The 17,753-nt window shown below is 42.6% G+C and overlaps 1 protein-coding gene across 2 annotated transcripts in view; it reads left to right on the top strand.

The window, feature by feature from the left end:
- LOC139265722 (transmembrane gamma-carboxyglutamic acid protein 3) overlaps positions 1-10,642 on the top strand; it is an 84,607-nt gene extending 73,965 nt beyond the window's left edge. For both annotated transcript variants that reach the window (XM_070883011.1, XM_070883010.1), the window contains one exon: positions 5,527-10,642. In XM_070883011.1, coding sequence (XP_070739112.1) covers positions 5,527-6,075 — 549 coding nt within the window. In that variant the 3' untranslated portion in view covers positions 6,076-10,642. The remainder of the gene's footprint in view (positions 1-5,526) is intronic.
- The last annotated feature ends 7,111 nt before the right edge of the window (positions 10,643-17,753 follow it).

Raw genomic sequence — 17,753 nt, 5'->3', positions numbered from 1 at the left:
GTTACTATTTTTGAGGTCCTACTTTTTAATTTAGCTCCTAACTCCCTAAATTCATCTTGTAGGAACTCATCCTGTTTTTTACCTATATCGTTGGTACCTAGATGCACCACGACAACTGGCTGTTCACCCTCCCTTTTCAGAATGCCCTGCACCCGCTCTGAGACATCCTTGACCCTTGCACCAGGGAGGCAACCTACCATCCTGGAGTCTCGGTTGCGGCCGCAGAAACGTCTATCTATTCCCCTTACAATTGAATCCCCTATCACTATAGCTCTCCCACTCTTTTTCCTGCCATCCTGTGCAGCAGAGCCATCCACATTGCCATGAACTTGGCTGCTGCTGCCCTCCCCTGATGAGTCATCCCCCTCAACAGTACCCAAAGCAGTGTATCTGTTTTGCAGGGGGATGACCGCAGGGGAGCCCTGCAGTACCTACCTTCCACTGCTCTTCCTGTTGGTCACCCCTTCCCTATCTGGCTATGTACCCTTTACCTGTGGTAAAACCAACTCGCTAAATGTGCTATTCACGTCATTCTCAGCATTGTGCATGCTCCAGAGTGAATCCACCTGCAGCTCCAGTGCCACAATGCAGTCCATCAGGAGCTGCAGTCAGATACACTTCCCGCACATGTAGTCGTCAGGAACACCGCAAGCATCCCTGACTTCCCACATCGACTGTTCTGACACTGATTTTCTTTCAAGTAACTGTTTCCAGTCCAAATCACTTCTCAACTTAGCAAAGTTAGCTTTCCCCCAATTTGGGACTTTTATTCCTGGTCTATCCTTATCCTTATCCATAGCTACCTTGAATCTGACTGAATTATGGTCACTGGCAACCAAGTGCTCTCCCACTGATACCCCTTCCACCTGTCCAACTTCATTCCCCAAAACTAAATCCAAAACTGCCCCTTCCCGTGTTGGGCTTGTTACATACTGACTAAAAAAGTGTTCTTGAATGCATTATAGGAATTCCACACCCTCTATACCCTTCACACTATATTTGTCCCAATCAATATTAGGATAGTTGAAATCCCCTTCTATTACTGCCCTATGGTTTTTGAACTTCACAGAAATGTGCCTACATATTTTCTCTTTTATCTCCCTCCCACTGTTTGGGTCTATAATACATGCCCAGCAGTGTGATCGCCCCTTTTTTATTTTTCAGTTCGACCCATATGGCCTCATTTGATGATCCCTCTAACATAACATATCCCTCCTCACAGCTGTAATAGTTTATTTAATCAATACCGTGACCCCCCCCCCCCTTTTTACCCCCTCTCTGTCCTGTCTAAAAATCCTGTAACCAGGAATATTAAGCTGCCAAACCTGGCCCTCTTTCAGCCATGTCTCTAATGGCTATAATGTCATACTCCCAAGTGTCTACCTGTGCTCTCAGCTCATCCGCCTTATTTGCTATATTCCTTGCATTGAAGTATATACCATTTAGCACAGGAAGACCGCCTTGATTGCTACTTACTAACCCTTGTTTCTTCCGTCTTACAGATTCACTTTCTACATTCTTGCTTTCCAATTTCAGTTTTACTTCCTTCCCTATTGAATCTGTTCTCGGGTTCCCATCCCCCTGCCAAGCTAGTTTAAACTCTCCCCAACAGCACGAGCAAAACTCCCCACGAGGATATTGGTCCCGGCGCAGTTGAGGTGCAACCCGTCCGGTTTGTATTGGTCCCATCTCCCCCAGAAGCGGTCCCAATGCCTCAGGAATTTAAAGCGTTCCCTCCTACACCAACTTTCCAGCCATGCGTTCATCCTCTTTTTCCTTCTGTACTCATTAGCACGTGGCACACAGTAGTAACCCGGAGATTACTACCTTTGAGATCCTACCCTATAAATTTTCTCCTAGCTCCCTAAATTCTGCCTGCAGGATCTCATCCCTCTTTCTACCTATGTCATTGGTCCCAATATGGACCATAACCTCTGGCTGTTCACCCTCTCTTCCCAGAATGCCCTGTGTCCACTCTGTGATATCCTTGACCCTGGCACCAGGGAGGCACAACACTATCCTGGAGTCATGTCTACGGCTGCAGAAACATCTCTCTAGCCCCCTAACTATTGAATCCCCTACCACTAAAGCTCTTTTATTCTTTGTCCCTCCCCCCCCTGTGCAGCTGAGCCACCCGTGGTGCCTTGGACTTGGCTCTGGCTGCACTCCCCAGAGGTACCATCCCCTCACCGGTGCTCAGAAGAGAATACCAGTTGGAAAGTGAGGTGGACTCAGGCAGGGGGCGGGGGGAATGACGATTCCTGCACTACCTGCCTAGCGTTTTTCCTCTGTCTGGTGACTACCCACTTCCCCTCTGCCTGCATGCTTTTAAGCTGCGGGGTGACCACCTCTTGAAACGTGCTATCCACGTATCTCTCAGCCTCGTGGATGCACTGTAGTGACTCCAGCCGCTGCTCAAGCTCCGAAACGTGGAGCTCGAGTAGTTGAAGCTGGTGACACCTCCTGCACACATGGTTGCCTAGGCTGCGCGAAGTGTCCAGGACTTCCCACATGCCACAGAACATGCACTCAACAGGACTGAGCTGCCCTGCCATCCCTTTAATTAGACTTGCCTGTTATAAAAGAGAAAGAGAGATACTTATCAATCAACCTGCCAATCACTTACTTGCCTGGACGAGGGCTGTGAGCGGCAGAGGTCGGAAACGCAATTTGGAGCCGAATCCGAAATCACCAGGGCGCAGGGGAGTAACGCACTTGGCAGCAGAGGCCCGGAGCTATTTACTTCCTCAAAAAATTCAATTAGATTCGTTAGACATCACCTACCCTTTACAAATCCATGTTGGCTCTCTCTAATCAGCTCACATTTCTCCAAGTGCTCAGTCACTTAATTATAGATTCCAATAACTTCCCCATTACAGATGTTAGACTAACAGGTCTATAATTTCCTAGTTTTCTTTCTCACAGTTCTTAAATAATGGAGTTACATTTGCAATTTTCTAATATAAAGGGACAATTCCTAAATCGAGAGAGCTTTGGAAGATTATGGCTAAACCATCTGCAGTTTGCTCATCTACTTCATTTAAAACCTTGGGATGGAAACCGTAAGGTCCTAGGAATTTGTCAGTCTCTAGTGCTATTATTTTTTGTGATACTGTTTTCTTGCATGCATTTACTTTTATGAGTTTCAGTCCATGATTCATTATTAATTTCCCTGGAATGTCAAGGATGTGATCCTCTTCCTCTAGTGTGAAAACTGACACAAAGTAATTATTCAGCAAGTCTGCCATTTCCTTATTTTCATTAGCAATATTACCCCATCTGTTTTTAAAGGGCCCACCTTACCCTTGACTAAAGCCTGTATGTTAATCTTGATATCCCTGGCAAATTTCTTCTCGTATTCCGTTTTTGCAGCTCTTACTATCTTTTTTGTCTTCCTTTGCTGTTCTTTATATGTATCCCAGTATCTCTTCTGTTGACCATGGCTATTTTATTTGGTAACAACTTACATTTATATAGCGCCTTTAACAAAGTAAAACATCCCAAGACGCATCACAGGAGCATTATCAAACAAATTTGACAGAGCCACATAGGAGATATTAGGATGGAGGAGGTAGGTTTTAAGGAGCGTCTTAAAGAAGGAGAAGCCGGGAGAGGTTTAGGGAGGGAATTCCAGAGCTTAGGGCCCAGGCAACCGAAGGCATGGTCACCAATAGTGGAGTGATTGAAATCGGGGATGTGCAAGAGGCCAGAATTGGAGGACTACAGAGATATCGGGGGGGTTGTAGGGCTGGAGGAGATTACAGAGATAGGGAGGGGAAAGGATATGGAGGGATTTGAAAACAAGGATAAGAAGTTTAAAATTGAGGCATTGCCGGACCGGGTGCCAATGTAGGTCAGCGAGCACAGGGGTGATAGGTGAACGAGACTTGGTGCGATTTAGAATACGGGCAGCAGAGTTTTGGATGAGCTCTAGTTTATGGAGAGAGGGTGAGAGGTTGGCCAGGGGAGCATTGGAATAGTTGAGTCTGGAGGTAACAAAGGCTTGGATGAGGGTTTCAGCAGCAGATGAGCTGATGCAGGGCGGAGTCAAGTGATGTCACAGAGGTGGAAGAAGGCAGTCTTGGTGATGGAGCAGATATGTGTTTGGAAGCTCATCTTGGGGTCAAAGTTTGGCTCATTTCTTATTACTAAATCTAATGTGGCCCTCTTTTTAATTCTAGAACATATTGCTCCAGAAAACGATCTTGAATAGACACAGAACTACCTTTCTGATTTCAGCTGTTCTTGCTCTTTCCAATGAAAAACCTTACCTTACACCTAATCTGTGAAATAGATGACCTAGGAATACTTAATGGGTAGAGTGTAGGGAGCTTTATGCTGCACTTAACCAGTGCCGTACTTGATGTGGGAATGCTTCTTGAGGGAACTTTACTTTGTATTTAACATTCCTGAGACACATGTAGTATGGATTTAATGGTGAAATTGTCTGAGAAAGTGCAAAAGGATTCTGCTCACTCGTGCTGCGATCTTTACTTTGAGCACATTATAATTCACAAAAGAATACACTAGATTTGTGGTTGCTTTTCTGTCAAAGTGCTGTGTTATGGAGGGGAGGGTGACAAATTCTCCCCTGCAATTCACCAAACTCGGAGTTCTGTCTCAGCTGGGCAGTTTGGAGAAAGTGACCAGTAGAACTGAGAACTTCCCCCAGAGTACAGGAAGTTAAATTGTGGTCAAGCCTAATATTTTTCTTTTTATCCCCCTGCCTTGACTTCCTATCCTTCTCTTGAAGGTATGAGTCCTTATCACTCCCTGCAGCATCTCACCCATGTGGAGATTCTTTGTGTATAAACCTGGTTAGAATATTAGTAGATTATCTGACTGCTGGGAGCATCACAGCCAGGTCTAATCCTGTTCTCAGCTGATGTCTGAAACACACTATCAACAGAGATCACTGAATAATGATCAAGAGCAGGAAACCTGGCTGATTTTTGCCTCCTAATTCAGAAGTACTGAAGCTAATTGTAGTGTTCCACCTGCCACATCGGCTGAGAGCAGCTAATCATTACAAACTAGGAGACCAAACTTGAGATCTTGCTGATCCACGTTGCTCAGCTACTCACTGGATTAACTTTCTGAACCAGTGGCAGAGTCCATTTTCTCTATCTTCTTTGTTGATCCACATATGCAAGCATGGGGGCATTTACATTATAGGACACAGCCAATGGAGGAAGACCCACGCATCACCTGTTGACTATTCCTATAATATAAAAACACTTTTAGAGCAGCCTTGGTTGGGGTTTTATTTTTCCTTGCTCATCTGTGGGGAAATGACTAGCCTCTGCTTCGTGCCTTCCTGCAGTATTAACACCTCAGATCAGCAACTTATATGAATGTATGTTCACTGCTGCAGACAAGAAATGTAATTAACACTCGCCATGTTAGCTGAGAGATATTTTCTAGTCTGCAATAAAATGTAATAAGTAATAATTGTAACGTGAACTTGATAAAACCGCGGACTGCTTTCAAAGCTGCAATCTTTTTTTCTTTTTTTTCTTTAAAAAGATGGAGTTCTGGAATGAATATACCAGCATATACACAACCCCCAACAACTCTGGTCTGCGTGTGGAGCGCACTGATGCAATCTATGTTGTCGTCCCTCTCCTGGGTGTAGCACTCTTAATTGTTATTGCACTCTTTGTTATATGGAGATGTCAGCTGCAAAAGGCGACTCGACGCCGGCCAACGTACTCTCAGAGCAGGTACCTGACTAGCCGCACAACACGGAGCCTGCCTCGGGTCCTTCTGCATCGGGAGACGTCACATGCTCAGACAGACCCATCACATCATGAGCAGGGTACTAGATCTACTTTAGATCGCAGTGAGCCTAGTGGCCAGCCATCAAACAGAACTCTATATGTGCAGGAACAATCTGTGTCGGTCTCTTCTAGACTATCCAATGCCACCCCACCACCTTCATATGAAGAGGTTACTAGACATGTGGAAAGCAGTGGGGAGGAAACGAGCACACCGTACAGTGACCCACCACCAAAATATGAAGAGATCGTTAGAGTACATCCTGCTGTATCGCGCCAGAACACCACTAACAAGTAACTGGCTGGGAATTTGAGAGAACTTACTGTTTCAGTGCTGATAGCATGTTGATGTGAGAGACCTCTTGCTTTGAGACAAATGTGTCTACCTGTGGCTGCTAGGGTAAAATTCACTTCCAGAAACCATACAAGTGTCCAGGTGGCCCATAGAATTCAAGTAAACCAGAAGTTTAGCATGATGAGGAGGTCGGTGGAAATCAGTGATTTAAAAAAAAAATTGGGTTGCGCTGTGTCATTCTGGATGAATGCCTTGCAGAGACTATTCCAATTTATTATGCAAGGTAAAGGAGGTGCTTTCCCCCTTAAGTACATGAAGAATACCCCAACTGTAGCCAAACTAAATTGAAAAGTAGTCAGAATCAGCAATGTGACTCATTGATGGCAAACAACAGATTGATATTTGCAATATGTGATTGTATTTCTTTGTTAATACAGCACCACTGCCAGTTGTGTCACATTTTCACATTACTCACAAAACTTGTGCACAAGCATGGAGAGTAAATGCTGTAAGTGTCTTAAGAAAATGCAGTGGCCTTGATCAATCGTTTGTTTGGGATCTGCAATGTATTTTTAATTTAAGCACAGAAGAGAAGGTATGCCTTATAAGCAGACTTCTGCTTCCTCAGTTTATACTTGAAATAAACTTCACGGGACGGGACAAAGCTCTCATGTGATTGGTCAATAAAATCTGCATTTCTAAAACTTACCACTGCCACCAGATTGCAAGGTGCCAGAGCCCCCAATTCCAGGCCTAGGGAATTTGTCCCATGTGCCTATTCTCTGTTCTGATCAGCAGTGTTTTGAAGTTCAGAATAATTAGAAAAACATGGGGACTGATTGAAAGCTCACAGCTTAATTTACTGGGTGTGACTGGAGATTTAACAGTTTGGTAAGTCTAAGTGTTTGCTGGGATGATTGATGTGTTGTTTGGAAAATAAATTGCTACTGAATTAGATGCATAAAAGAAATATATTAATAATATATGAATTATTTCTTTATCAAAAGGGGAAATGACCACCGTCTCAAATTTTGTTGTGCTGCATTTTCATTGAATTTTTAAAAAATTTGCTGGTGTAAATGTCTGCTTATTAAGGATTGAGGTAATTGGAATGGAGGTTTCAGAGAGGAGATGTTGAAGTTTGATGCAATCACTTGTTGCTGAAGAGTGTAAGCAAACACCCCTAACCATCTTCACAGATTGGGATGATGCATGAGTTTTCCATTACTTATCCTGGAAACTTAATGGATCCTCTAAACTCTTTAAGTGGTTGAAAATTCATATGGCTTGCGCCAACAATATATATCATTTTGGGCCAATAGATGATGTTTACTGAAGGGTTGGGCACTTTTTTTTTTTTACTAATGCACTACAGTCTACTTTAGTGATTGAATAAAAATTCTGCCTTCAGGTTACTTTTGGTTGCATAGTCAGAACGGGTGTTCAGCTGGGCAATTTGTATGAAAGTAGGAAAAATCCTTCAACCAGTGATTTACAGCCATGTAAAATATGGCTTCAGAACAACTAGAAAAATCCTGACATGAATTATAATTTCTATTTAATACAGATAGCCTCCTCCCATTCAGAAGGATTCCATTGGAGCAGCTGAAATGGTTCTTACCACCCAAGCGTCACATTATCATGGTTTCTTTCATAGTCCAGTGACCATCCTTGAAGTTATTTACCATCTGGGGCTCTCAGCTCATGTTTTCAGTGTCCTTTTTAATGAGACCTGGCTGATTTTAAGAATGTATTATATTTAAATTGAAAATCTAGGGACAATAACAAACAAACAAAAAAAAAAGTTGTAATTTGAATTTCTCATTAAAACTATGATCCTCGTGTCACCTAAATCTCTGTATGGCCTGACCACTCCCTATCTCGGAAACCTTCTTCAGCCCTACAACCCCCTGTCCTCTCTACTGTTCTGATTTTTATGCATCTTCCCCTCCCTTCGCCCCACCATTGGCGATGCACCTTTAGTCATCTAGACTATCGAATTCCCTCCCTAAACTTTGCCACCTCTCAATCTCCCTCTCCTACTTTCGACCTTCCTTAAAACCCACCTCTTTTCCTTCCTAATATCTCCTTTGGCTTGGCGTTTTTTTTTTGTCTAATTACACCTCGGTGAAGCACCGTGGTTTTTTTCACTACATTAAAAGGTGCTAAATAATAACTTTTATTTAAATAGCGCCTTTAACCTAGTAAAACGTCCCAAGGCACTTCACAACAATTTTACAACACATTAGATATTGACCATTGAGGGAAAGAGAGAAAAAGTGTAAGAAGGAAGTGTAAAAAGAGGTTAAAGGCTCAGGTCCGAAGCTGCAGCCAAAATGCGCACACAGATAGACACAGGCGAAAAAAAACAAAAAAAGAAATAAATTCAAATTACATTGTAAATAATACAATAAGGAGTATTTAATAGTAAAATCAGTACAATAAAGATTAATTATAATTAAACAAAATTAAATAGTATATAACATAATTATAAATTAAGTTAAAATGATAAAATCAGCAATTGAATCAAATTAAAACAGTTATTAGCTATCTTTAAGATTCATTCCCTGCTCAGTGATTGGTTCTTCCAGATTAATCACTGTCCTCCTACTTGTGATGTCATAATTTTATTACTTTTTATTTCTCATTTTGTCCTCTTAATAAGACCTGTAATAGCTCCAGGCTCGCGTTGCCTCCGTTGTCAGGGAGACGCTGATGATTCAAACTGCCTCCAGCTGCTCCAGGCTTGCGCTGCCTCCGTGTATAAATAAATGCACATTGTTATATTTGTGAGCGTCCATCATAAGGTATAGTTCCTTAAGAGTTTAGTTTGAAGTTTTTTGATCTTAATTCATTTCTGGAATTATTTTCAACCTTCGCAATGCCTGGTTGACTGACCTGTGCTACAGCTTACATTACCCTCTTATTACCCTTCCCAAAAGCACTACATTCTTGTTGATTGGGAAAAAAATGATTTAATAATTGAGGAAAATTAATAACCACACTCGTACATATAAAAATGTAAACTTTACATAATATAACATAACTTTTTATCCACTCCAGTACCAAATTCAAATGTTGTTGGATTGGATGGTGGCTGGGCTGTCTTCCTTTCCCATTGCATTCATAAAAAATATTTATTAATAACTAACAATATAAATTTTAATTTATTTTCAAACTAATTTCCAAGTGCTTTGTGCATTGTAAAATGAGTGAAGTGTGCCCTGCTTCTAACACTAACTATCTAGTGGATGTTTAATGGCGGTGGCCCTGAGGCAATTGTATTATGTGGATCAATAAAGTTGTAATTTTCAAAAAATAGTTCACGTTTGAGAGTCAATAACACTGCTCAAAATTCCACTGAATGTTAATAATACCTAATTATGGCATCACAGACACCATAGTTTTACAGTCTGGAATTGCAGTAACACCTGGTCACAAGGTGCAATCTCTTGTACTTGATCTTTGGTGTTCCTTTGCAGCTTTGTAAATGCACATGTGTTACACCTTTGAACAGCTGTAAAGGAATACTTTCCTGTTAGTTTCTGACACCACTGGCCAAATTAGCTGAATTAATTTGAAAAAAAGCCATTTGGGAATGGGCCTAAGAAGAAAGGAAATAGCATCATTTAGTGCACCATAGTTATCACTGTTTGAGTGGTGAGATCTGTCTTGGTCTAAGGCTAGAGACTTAGAAGGTGGATCCGTGATTTGGTTCTTCTTTCTAAGGGGAAGTTAATCATTTAATTACAACCATGCATTCAGATTAATGAAAGTGACTATAAGCACTTACCAATTTTCTGAGTGCTTTATTTTATGATCCTTTTGTGAGTAAGGAGGAATTGGGAATAACCCAAGACGCACTAGAATTATAAAAATTCATTTATGGGATATGGGCATCGCTGGCAAGGCCAGCATTTATTGCCTTTGAGAAGGTCCTGGTGAGCCTCCTCCTTGAACCGCTACACTCCGTGAGTTGAAGGTACTCCCATAGTGTTGTTGGGGAAGGAGTTCCAGGATTTTGACCCAGTGGTGATGAAGGAATAGTGATAATTTCCAACTCAGGATGGTGTGTAACTTGGAGGTAAACTTGCAGGTGATGGTGTTGCCATGCGCCTGATGCCCTTGCCCTTCTAGGAGGTAGAGGTCGTGGTTTGGGAGGTGCTGTCAAAGAAGTCTTTGCGAGTTGCAGTGCATCTTGTTGATGGTACACACTGCAGCCACGGTGCGTCGGTGGTGGAGGGAGTAAGTGTTTAAGGTGGTGGATGAGGTGCCAATCAAGCTGGCTGCTTTGTCCTGGATGGTGTCGAATTATGTTAGTGAATTGAGAAATGGTAATGTCACAAAGACAGTGAGCAAGTTAAGGTGAAGTATAGAAGTACTGGATGTTGCTTCACTGTTAACTCCTTCTGAATCAACTAGACATATATTTTTAGTATAGAAATAATTCAGGCTTGTTGGTCCAGCTGCAGGAGGCTTGTTCATCATCTGGAATTATATCCTTCATGATGAGCAAACCATCTGGAAAACGGGCATGTTGAGCTGCCATTCATACTCCTTAATGATAAGTATCTGAATCAATTTGTACAATTTCCTCATGTTCAATTAAATTCTGTTGCTCAGTGGTTCTGTAGATCAGTTTTTTGATTTATTTATATCTAACTAAGTATGTTGCAATATGGGGACAATGGCAGACTGTTAGTCATGTTCCATACACGTCCATATTGAAAAGTAATGATGTGCAGCAAAATATTTTTCAGGCAGTTCAGTGCCCCTATCTCTGTAGGTGCAGTTTAAAAAAAATGCTTTCCTTTTGTGATGTCTACCTTTGTAATCTGAGAACATATTGGAACATTTTGTACTAACATATACAACGAGGGTCAGCACAGCAATATGGAAGAGACCATGTGGATTAACGAGTGCTTTAACAGACCAATTGATTGATTGAAGAGCTCCATTTGCTGCAGTACAAAGCTTTGTCCTTAAAATAGCTGCATTTATACAACTGCTATTCTGACAAAGGTATTGAACGCAATCATGAAACCTATCCCACAGTGCGATAACACTATTCTTGGAGCTCTTTTTAACTGCTGAAAACCTATCATAATCTCCCAATTCACAGCAGTTCTGCACTTTTAAGAACGTAAGCCCCAAGAGTAATGTTTATTCCCATACAGTGGCAAAGGTGAATTTAGCAACACTTGTTTTGTCTCCATGCAGTGTTACAGGATCATAGAATCTTACAGCACAGAAGGAGGCCATTCAGCTGAAAGAGCTGTCTAATTTAGCCCCACACCACAGCCTTTTCCCCATAACCCTGCAAGTTAGTCTGCTTCAAGTACATGTCCAATTGCCCTTTGAAAGTTCCTATAGAATCTGATTCTGCCATCCTTTCAGGTAGTGCATTCCAGATCTTAACAAACCTGTGCGGAAAAAATGTTCTCCTCATTCTTTTGCCAATCATTTTAAATAATGGTTACTGACCAACTTGCTAAACAAAACAGTTTTTCCCTACTTACTCTCTCAAAACCTCTCATAATTTTGAATAGCTCTATTAGGTTTCTCCTTATCCTGGTAAACCTCCTCTGAAGTCTCTCCAAGGCCTTGACATCTTTCCTAAAGTGTGGTGTCTAGAATTGTACATAATAGTTCACCTGAGGCATAGCCAATGATTTGTAAAGGTTGAGCATGACTTCCTTGTTTTTGTATTCAATGCCCCTATTTACAAAGCTAAGTGTACCATATGCTTTCATAATCACATTAATTTTCTCTGCCACCATCAAAGATTTGTGAATATGCACCCCAGATCCCTCTGATTTAGCCCCCCCCCCCTCAATCAAAATAGTACCATTTAGATTATATGTTCTCTCTATGTCTTTCCTCCCAAAGTGCATCACTTTACACTTATCCACATTAAATTGCATCTACCATGGCCCGGATTTTGTGATCAGCGGTGCAGTGACTGTGCACACTGCTGACCTGGAAGAAAGCTGAACACAAAGATCTAGCAATCTCTGCTGCGTGGATTTCACCTTCCCTGATAGTTTGATTTTGGCACCAGCTCTAGGGGATCGCTAGCATCCAGCAGCAGTGATCTCATCAAGCAGGCTACACAGACAATCACATTGAATAATTCTCAGATTGCAAAGCAGGAAATAATCCTTCAAATATTATTTTACAGAGAGCGAAATAAAGATTGGGACATACACATGGGATTACGGTAAAAGCTGAAATATCATAAGCAAATTTTTAAAAAACTATCATAATTTTGCCAATCATTTTAAATAATGGTTACTGACCAACTTGCTAAACAAAACAGTTTTTCCCTACTTACTCTCTCAAAACCTCTCATAATTTTGAATAGCTCTATTAGGTTTCTCCTTATCCTGGTAAACCTCCTCTGAAGTCTCTCCAAGGCCTTGACATCTTTCCTAAAGTGTGGTGTCTAGAATTGTACATAATAGTTCACCTGAGGCATAGCCAATGATTTGTAAAGGTTGAGCATGACTTCCTTGTTTTTGTATTCAATGCCCCTATTTACAAAGCTAAGTGTACCATATGCTTTCATAATCACATTAATTTTCTCTGCCACCATCAAAGATTTGGATGATGTGGAATCTATATGGGTAGAGCTGCAGAACACTAAAGGGCAAAAATCGTTAGTGGGAGTTGTGTACAGACCTCCAAACAGTAGTAGTGATGTTGGGGAGGGCATCAAACAGGAAATTAGGAGTGCATGCAATAAAGGTGCAGCAGTTATAATGGGTGACTTTAATATGCACATAGATTGGGCTAGCCAAACTGGAAGCAATACGGTGGAGGAGGATTTCCTGGAATGCATAAGGGATGGTTTTCTAGACCAATATGTTGAGGAACCAACTAGGGGGGAGGCCATCTTAGACTGGGTGTTGTGTAATGAGAGAGGATTAATTAGCAATCTCATTGTGCGAGGGCCCTTGGGGAAGAGTGACCATAATATGGTGGAATTCTGCATTAGGATGGAGAATGAAACAGTTAATTCAGAGACCATGGTCCAGAACTTAAAGAAGGGTAACTTTGAAGGTATGAGGCATGAATTGGCTAAGATAGATTGGCTAATGATACTTAAGGGGTTGACTGTGGATGGGCAATGGCAGATATTTAGAGAACGCATGGATGAATTACAACAATTGTACATTCCTGTCTGGCGTAAAAATAAAAAAGGGAAGGTGGCTCAACCGTGGCTATCTAGGGAAATCAGGGATAGTATTAAAGCCAAGGAAGTGGCATACAAATTGGCCAGAAATAGCAGCGAACCTGGGGACTGGGAGAAATTTAGAACTCAGCAGAGGAGGACAAAGGGTTTGATTAAGGTAGGGAAAATGGAGTACGAGAAGAAGCTTGCAGGGAACATTAAGGCGGATTGCAAAAGTTTCTATAGGTATGTAAAGAGAAAGAGGTTAGTAAAGACAAACGTAGGTCCCCTGCAGTCAGAATCAGGGGAAGTCATAACGGGGAACAAAGAAATGGCAGACCAATTGAACAAGTACTTTGGTTCAGTATTCACTAAGGAGGACACAAACAACCTTCCGGATATAAAAGTGGTCAGAGGGTCTATTAAGGAGGAGGAACTGAGGGAAATCTTTATTAGTCGGGAAATTGTGTTGGGGAAATTGATGGGATTGAAGGCCGATAAATCCCCAGGGCCTGATGGACTGCATCCCAGAGTACTTAAGGAGGTGGCCTTGGAAATAGCGGATGCATTGACAGTCATTTTCCAACATTCCATTGACTCTGGATCAGTTCCTATCGAGTGGAGGGTAGCCAATGTAACCCCACTTTTTAAAAAAGGAGGGAGAGAGAAAGCAGGGAATTATAGACCGGTCAGCCTGACCTCAGTAGTGGGTAAAATGATGGAATCAATTATTAAGGATGTCATAGCAGCGCATTTGGAAAATGGTGACATGATAGGTCCAAGTCAGCATGGATTTGTAAAAGGGAGATCATGCTTGACAAATCTTCTGGAATTTTTTGAGGATGTTTCCAATAAAGTGGACAAAGGAGTACCAGTTGATGTGGTATATTTGGACTTTCAGAAGGCTTTCGACAAGGTCCCACACAGGAGATTAATGTGCAAAGTTAAAGCACATGGGATTGGGGGTAGTGTGCTGACGTGGATTGAGAACTGGTTGTCAGACAGGAAGCAAAGAGTAGGAGTAAATGGGTACTTTTCGGAATGGCAGGCAGTGACTAGTGGGGTACCGCAGGGTTCTGTGCTGGGGCCCCAGCTGTTTACATTGTACATTAATGATTTAGACGAGGGGATTAAATGTAGTATCTCCAAATTTGCGGATGACACTAAGTTGGGTGGCAGTGTGAGCTGCGAGGAGGATGCTATGAGGCTACAGAGTGACTTGGATAGGTTAGGTGAGTGGGCAAATGCGTGGCAGATGAAGTATAATGTGGATAAATGTGAGGTTATCCACTTTGGTGGTAAAAACAGAGAGACAGACTATTATCTGAATGGTGACAGATTAGGAAAAGGGAAGGTGCAACGAGACCTGGGTGTCATGGTACATCAGTCATTGAAGGTTGGCATGCAGGTACAGCAGGCGGTTAAGAAAGCAAATGGCATGTTGGCCTTCATAGCGAGGGGATTTGAGTACAGGGGCAGGGAGGTGTTGCTACAGTTGTACAGGGCCTTGGTGAGGCCACACCTGGAGTATTGTGTACAGTTTTGGTCTCCTGACTTGAGGAAGGACATACTTGCTGTTGAGGGAGTGCAGCGAAGATTCACCAGACTGATTCCCGGGATGGTGGGACTGACCTATCAAGAAAGACTGAATCAACTGGGCTTGTATTCACTGGAGTTCAGAAGAGTGAGAGGGGACCTCATAGAAACGTTTAAAATTCTGACGGGTTTGGACAGGTTGGATGCAGGAAGAATGTTCCCAATGTTGGGGAAGTCCAGAACCAGGGGTCACAGTCTAAGGATAAGGGGTAAGCCATTTAGGACCGAGATAAGGAGAAACTTCTTCACCCAGAGAGTGGTGAACCTGTGGAATTCTCTACCACAGGAAGTAGTTGAGGCCAATTCACTAAATATATTCAAAAGGGAGTTAGATGAAGTCCTTACTACTCGGGGGATCAAGGGGTATGGCGTGAAAGCAGGAAGTGGGTACTGAAGTTTCATGTTCAGCCATGAACTCGTTGAATGGCGGTGCAGGCTAGAAGGGCTGAATGGCCTGCTCCTGCACCTATTTTCTATGTTTCTATGTTTCTATAATGGAGAAAATTGACATTCCACAAATATTACATTTGTTTTTCAGGGCCAGAGAGGTTGTTCAGTACTAGTGGCAACTTAGTACACCATTAAAAACCCAGTTACACCTCATTCAAAAGGCTTAACTTTTTCAGGGGTTTTCAACAGCGATATTACAGAAGTTTTCATCAGTTCAGTCATTTCTAAAGATTGATGTCTGCGGGGACTTCAACAGCATGCCCTGTGGAGCAGTAGTGAATCACGGATGGCAGTTCCGGATTTCTGCGTTTAACTGTGCAGATGCGGACGCCAGATGTTGCTGTCAGTTTCACAGATGAATGACGCCGTTATTACAAGTGCGAAATCCCGGCCATGTGTCTGCTCACCAGTTTGTCTATGTACTCCTGAAGTCTGGTACTATCCTGCTCACTATTTACTATGTTGCTAAGTTTTGTATCATCTGCAAACATCAAAATTGTACTCCCTATACTCAAGTCCAGATTATTTTTATGTAATAAGAAAAGCAATGAGCCGAAGGGATCCCACTGCATACTGCTCTCAAGTCAGGAAAACATCTGTTCACCACTATTCTCTGCCTCCTATCCCTTAGCTAATTACGTACACAAATTACCATTGGCCCTTTAATCCCACGTGCTTCTATTTTCTGAATAAGTCTGTTAAGTGGTACTTTATGAAATGCCTTTTGAAAGTACAACATCCACTGCACTACTTTCATCAACCCTCTCTGTTACTTTATCAAATAACTTATTCAGGTTAGTAGGACATGATTTGCCTTTAATAATAAGACTGTCCCTTATTAACGCATTTTTCTCCCAGTAAGAATTCATTTTGTCCTTGACAATGGTCTCTAGTAGTTTTCCCACGATTGATGTTAGACTGATTGGCCGGTAGTTACCTTTTTTAAACAAGGGTGTAACATTTGTAATCCTCCAGTCCTCTCACACTGCTCCTATATCCAAGGAGGATTGAAAGATTGCTGTCAGAGCTTCTGCTTTGTTCCCCCCTAGCTTCCCTCAGCAACCTAGGATGCATCCATAGACACTCGTGGTTGATGGTGTCAAAGGCCTTTGTAATGTCGAAGAAGGCCTTGTATAAGGGCTGGCGCTTTTCCCTGCATTTTTCCTGCAGCTGTTGCGCTGCAAAAATCATGTCCGTTGTGCCCCATAGGGGACAAAATCCGCACTGTGACTCTGGGAGGAGCTCTTTGGCCACAGGGAGAAGACGGTTGAGGAGGACTCTAGCGACAACTTTCCTAGTGGCTGATAGCATGGAGATTCCTCGGTAGTTGCCACAGTCGGACTTGTCCCCTGTATGGCTCAGAGACATGGACCATGTACAGTAGACACCTTAAGTCTATGGAGAAATACCACCAATGATGTCTCCGCAAGATCTTACAAATCCCCTGGGAGGACAGACGCACCAACATTAGCTTCCTCGACCAGGCCAACATCCCCAGCATCGAAGCACTGACCACACTTGATCAGCTCCATTGGGCAGGCCACATTAACCGCATGCCAGACACGAGGTTCCCAAAGTAAGCGCTCTACTCGGAACGCCTTCACGGCAAACGAGCCAAAGGTGGGTGGAGGAAATGTTACAGGGACACCCTCAGAGCCTCCCTGATGGAATGCGGCATCCCCACCAACACCTGGGAGTCCCTGGCCAAAGACAGCCCTAAGTGGAGGAAGTGCATCCAGGAGAGCGCTGAGCACCTCGAGTCTCATCGGCGAGAGCATGCAGGAATCAAGCGCAGGCAGCGGAAAGAGCGGGCGACAAATCTGTCCCACCCTCCCTTACCCTCGGCGACTATCTGTCCCACCTGTGACAGGGACTGTGGCTCTCGTATTGGATTGTTTGGCCACCTCGGGATTCATTTTGGGAGTGGAGGCTGGTCTTCCTCGATTCCAAGGGACTGCCTATGATGATGATGAGGATGCATCCCATCCGGACTGGGTAACTTGCTAATTTTGAGTGATGCCTACCATTTAGTACTTTCTTTCTATCTATTTTTATCCTATCCAATATCTCTATTCCTCCTTCCTTTACTGCGATATTACCTTCATTCTCTTTTGTGAAGACAGATGCAAAGTACTCATTCAGTACCTCAGTCATGCCCGCTGCCTCCACAAGAAGATTTCCTTTTTTTGTCGCCAATCGGCTGCACCATTCCTTTAACTAGCCTTTTATTTTTTACATGTTTGAAGAAGATTTTTGGAAATAGAAAAAAGTCTAGGCTAAAGGCACTATGGGCACGAAATTCATCGACTTACTGCCCAAAAATGCAATTTTGCTGAAAAAACACCTACATACCGCCGACATACCACTCTGCAGAATATTCATCATTGACATACCACCGAACAGTACGCACACTGTCCGCAGAAATGCCCACATATCCTCCAAAAGGTCCAATTTTCATGGC

This window comes from Pristiophorus japonicus, chromosome 6, assembly GCF_044704955.1.
Source record: "Pristiophorus japonicus isolate sPriJap1 chromosome 6, sPriJap1.hap1, whole genome shotgun sequence".
Taxonomy (NCBI): Eukaryota; Metazoa; Chordata; class Chondrichthyes; family Pristiophoridae; genus Pristiophorus; species Pristiophorus japonicus.
The sequence above is the reverse complement of the archived record's forward strand: the minus strand, read 5'-3'. Positions and strand labels throughout refer to the sequence as shown.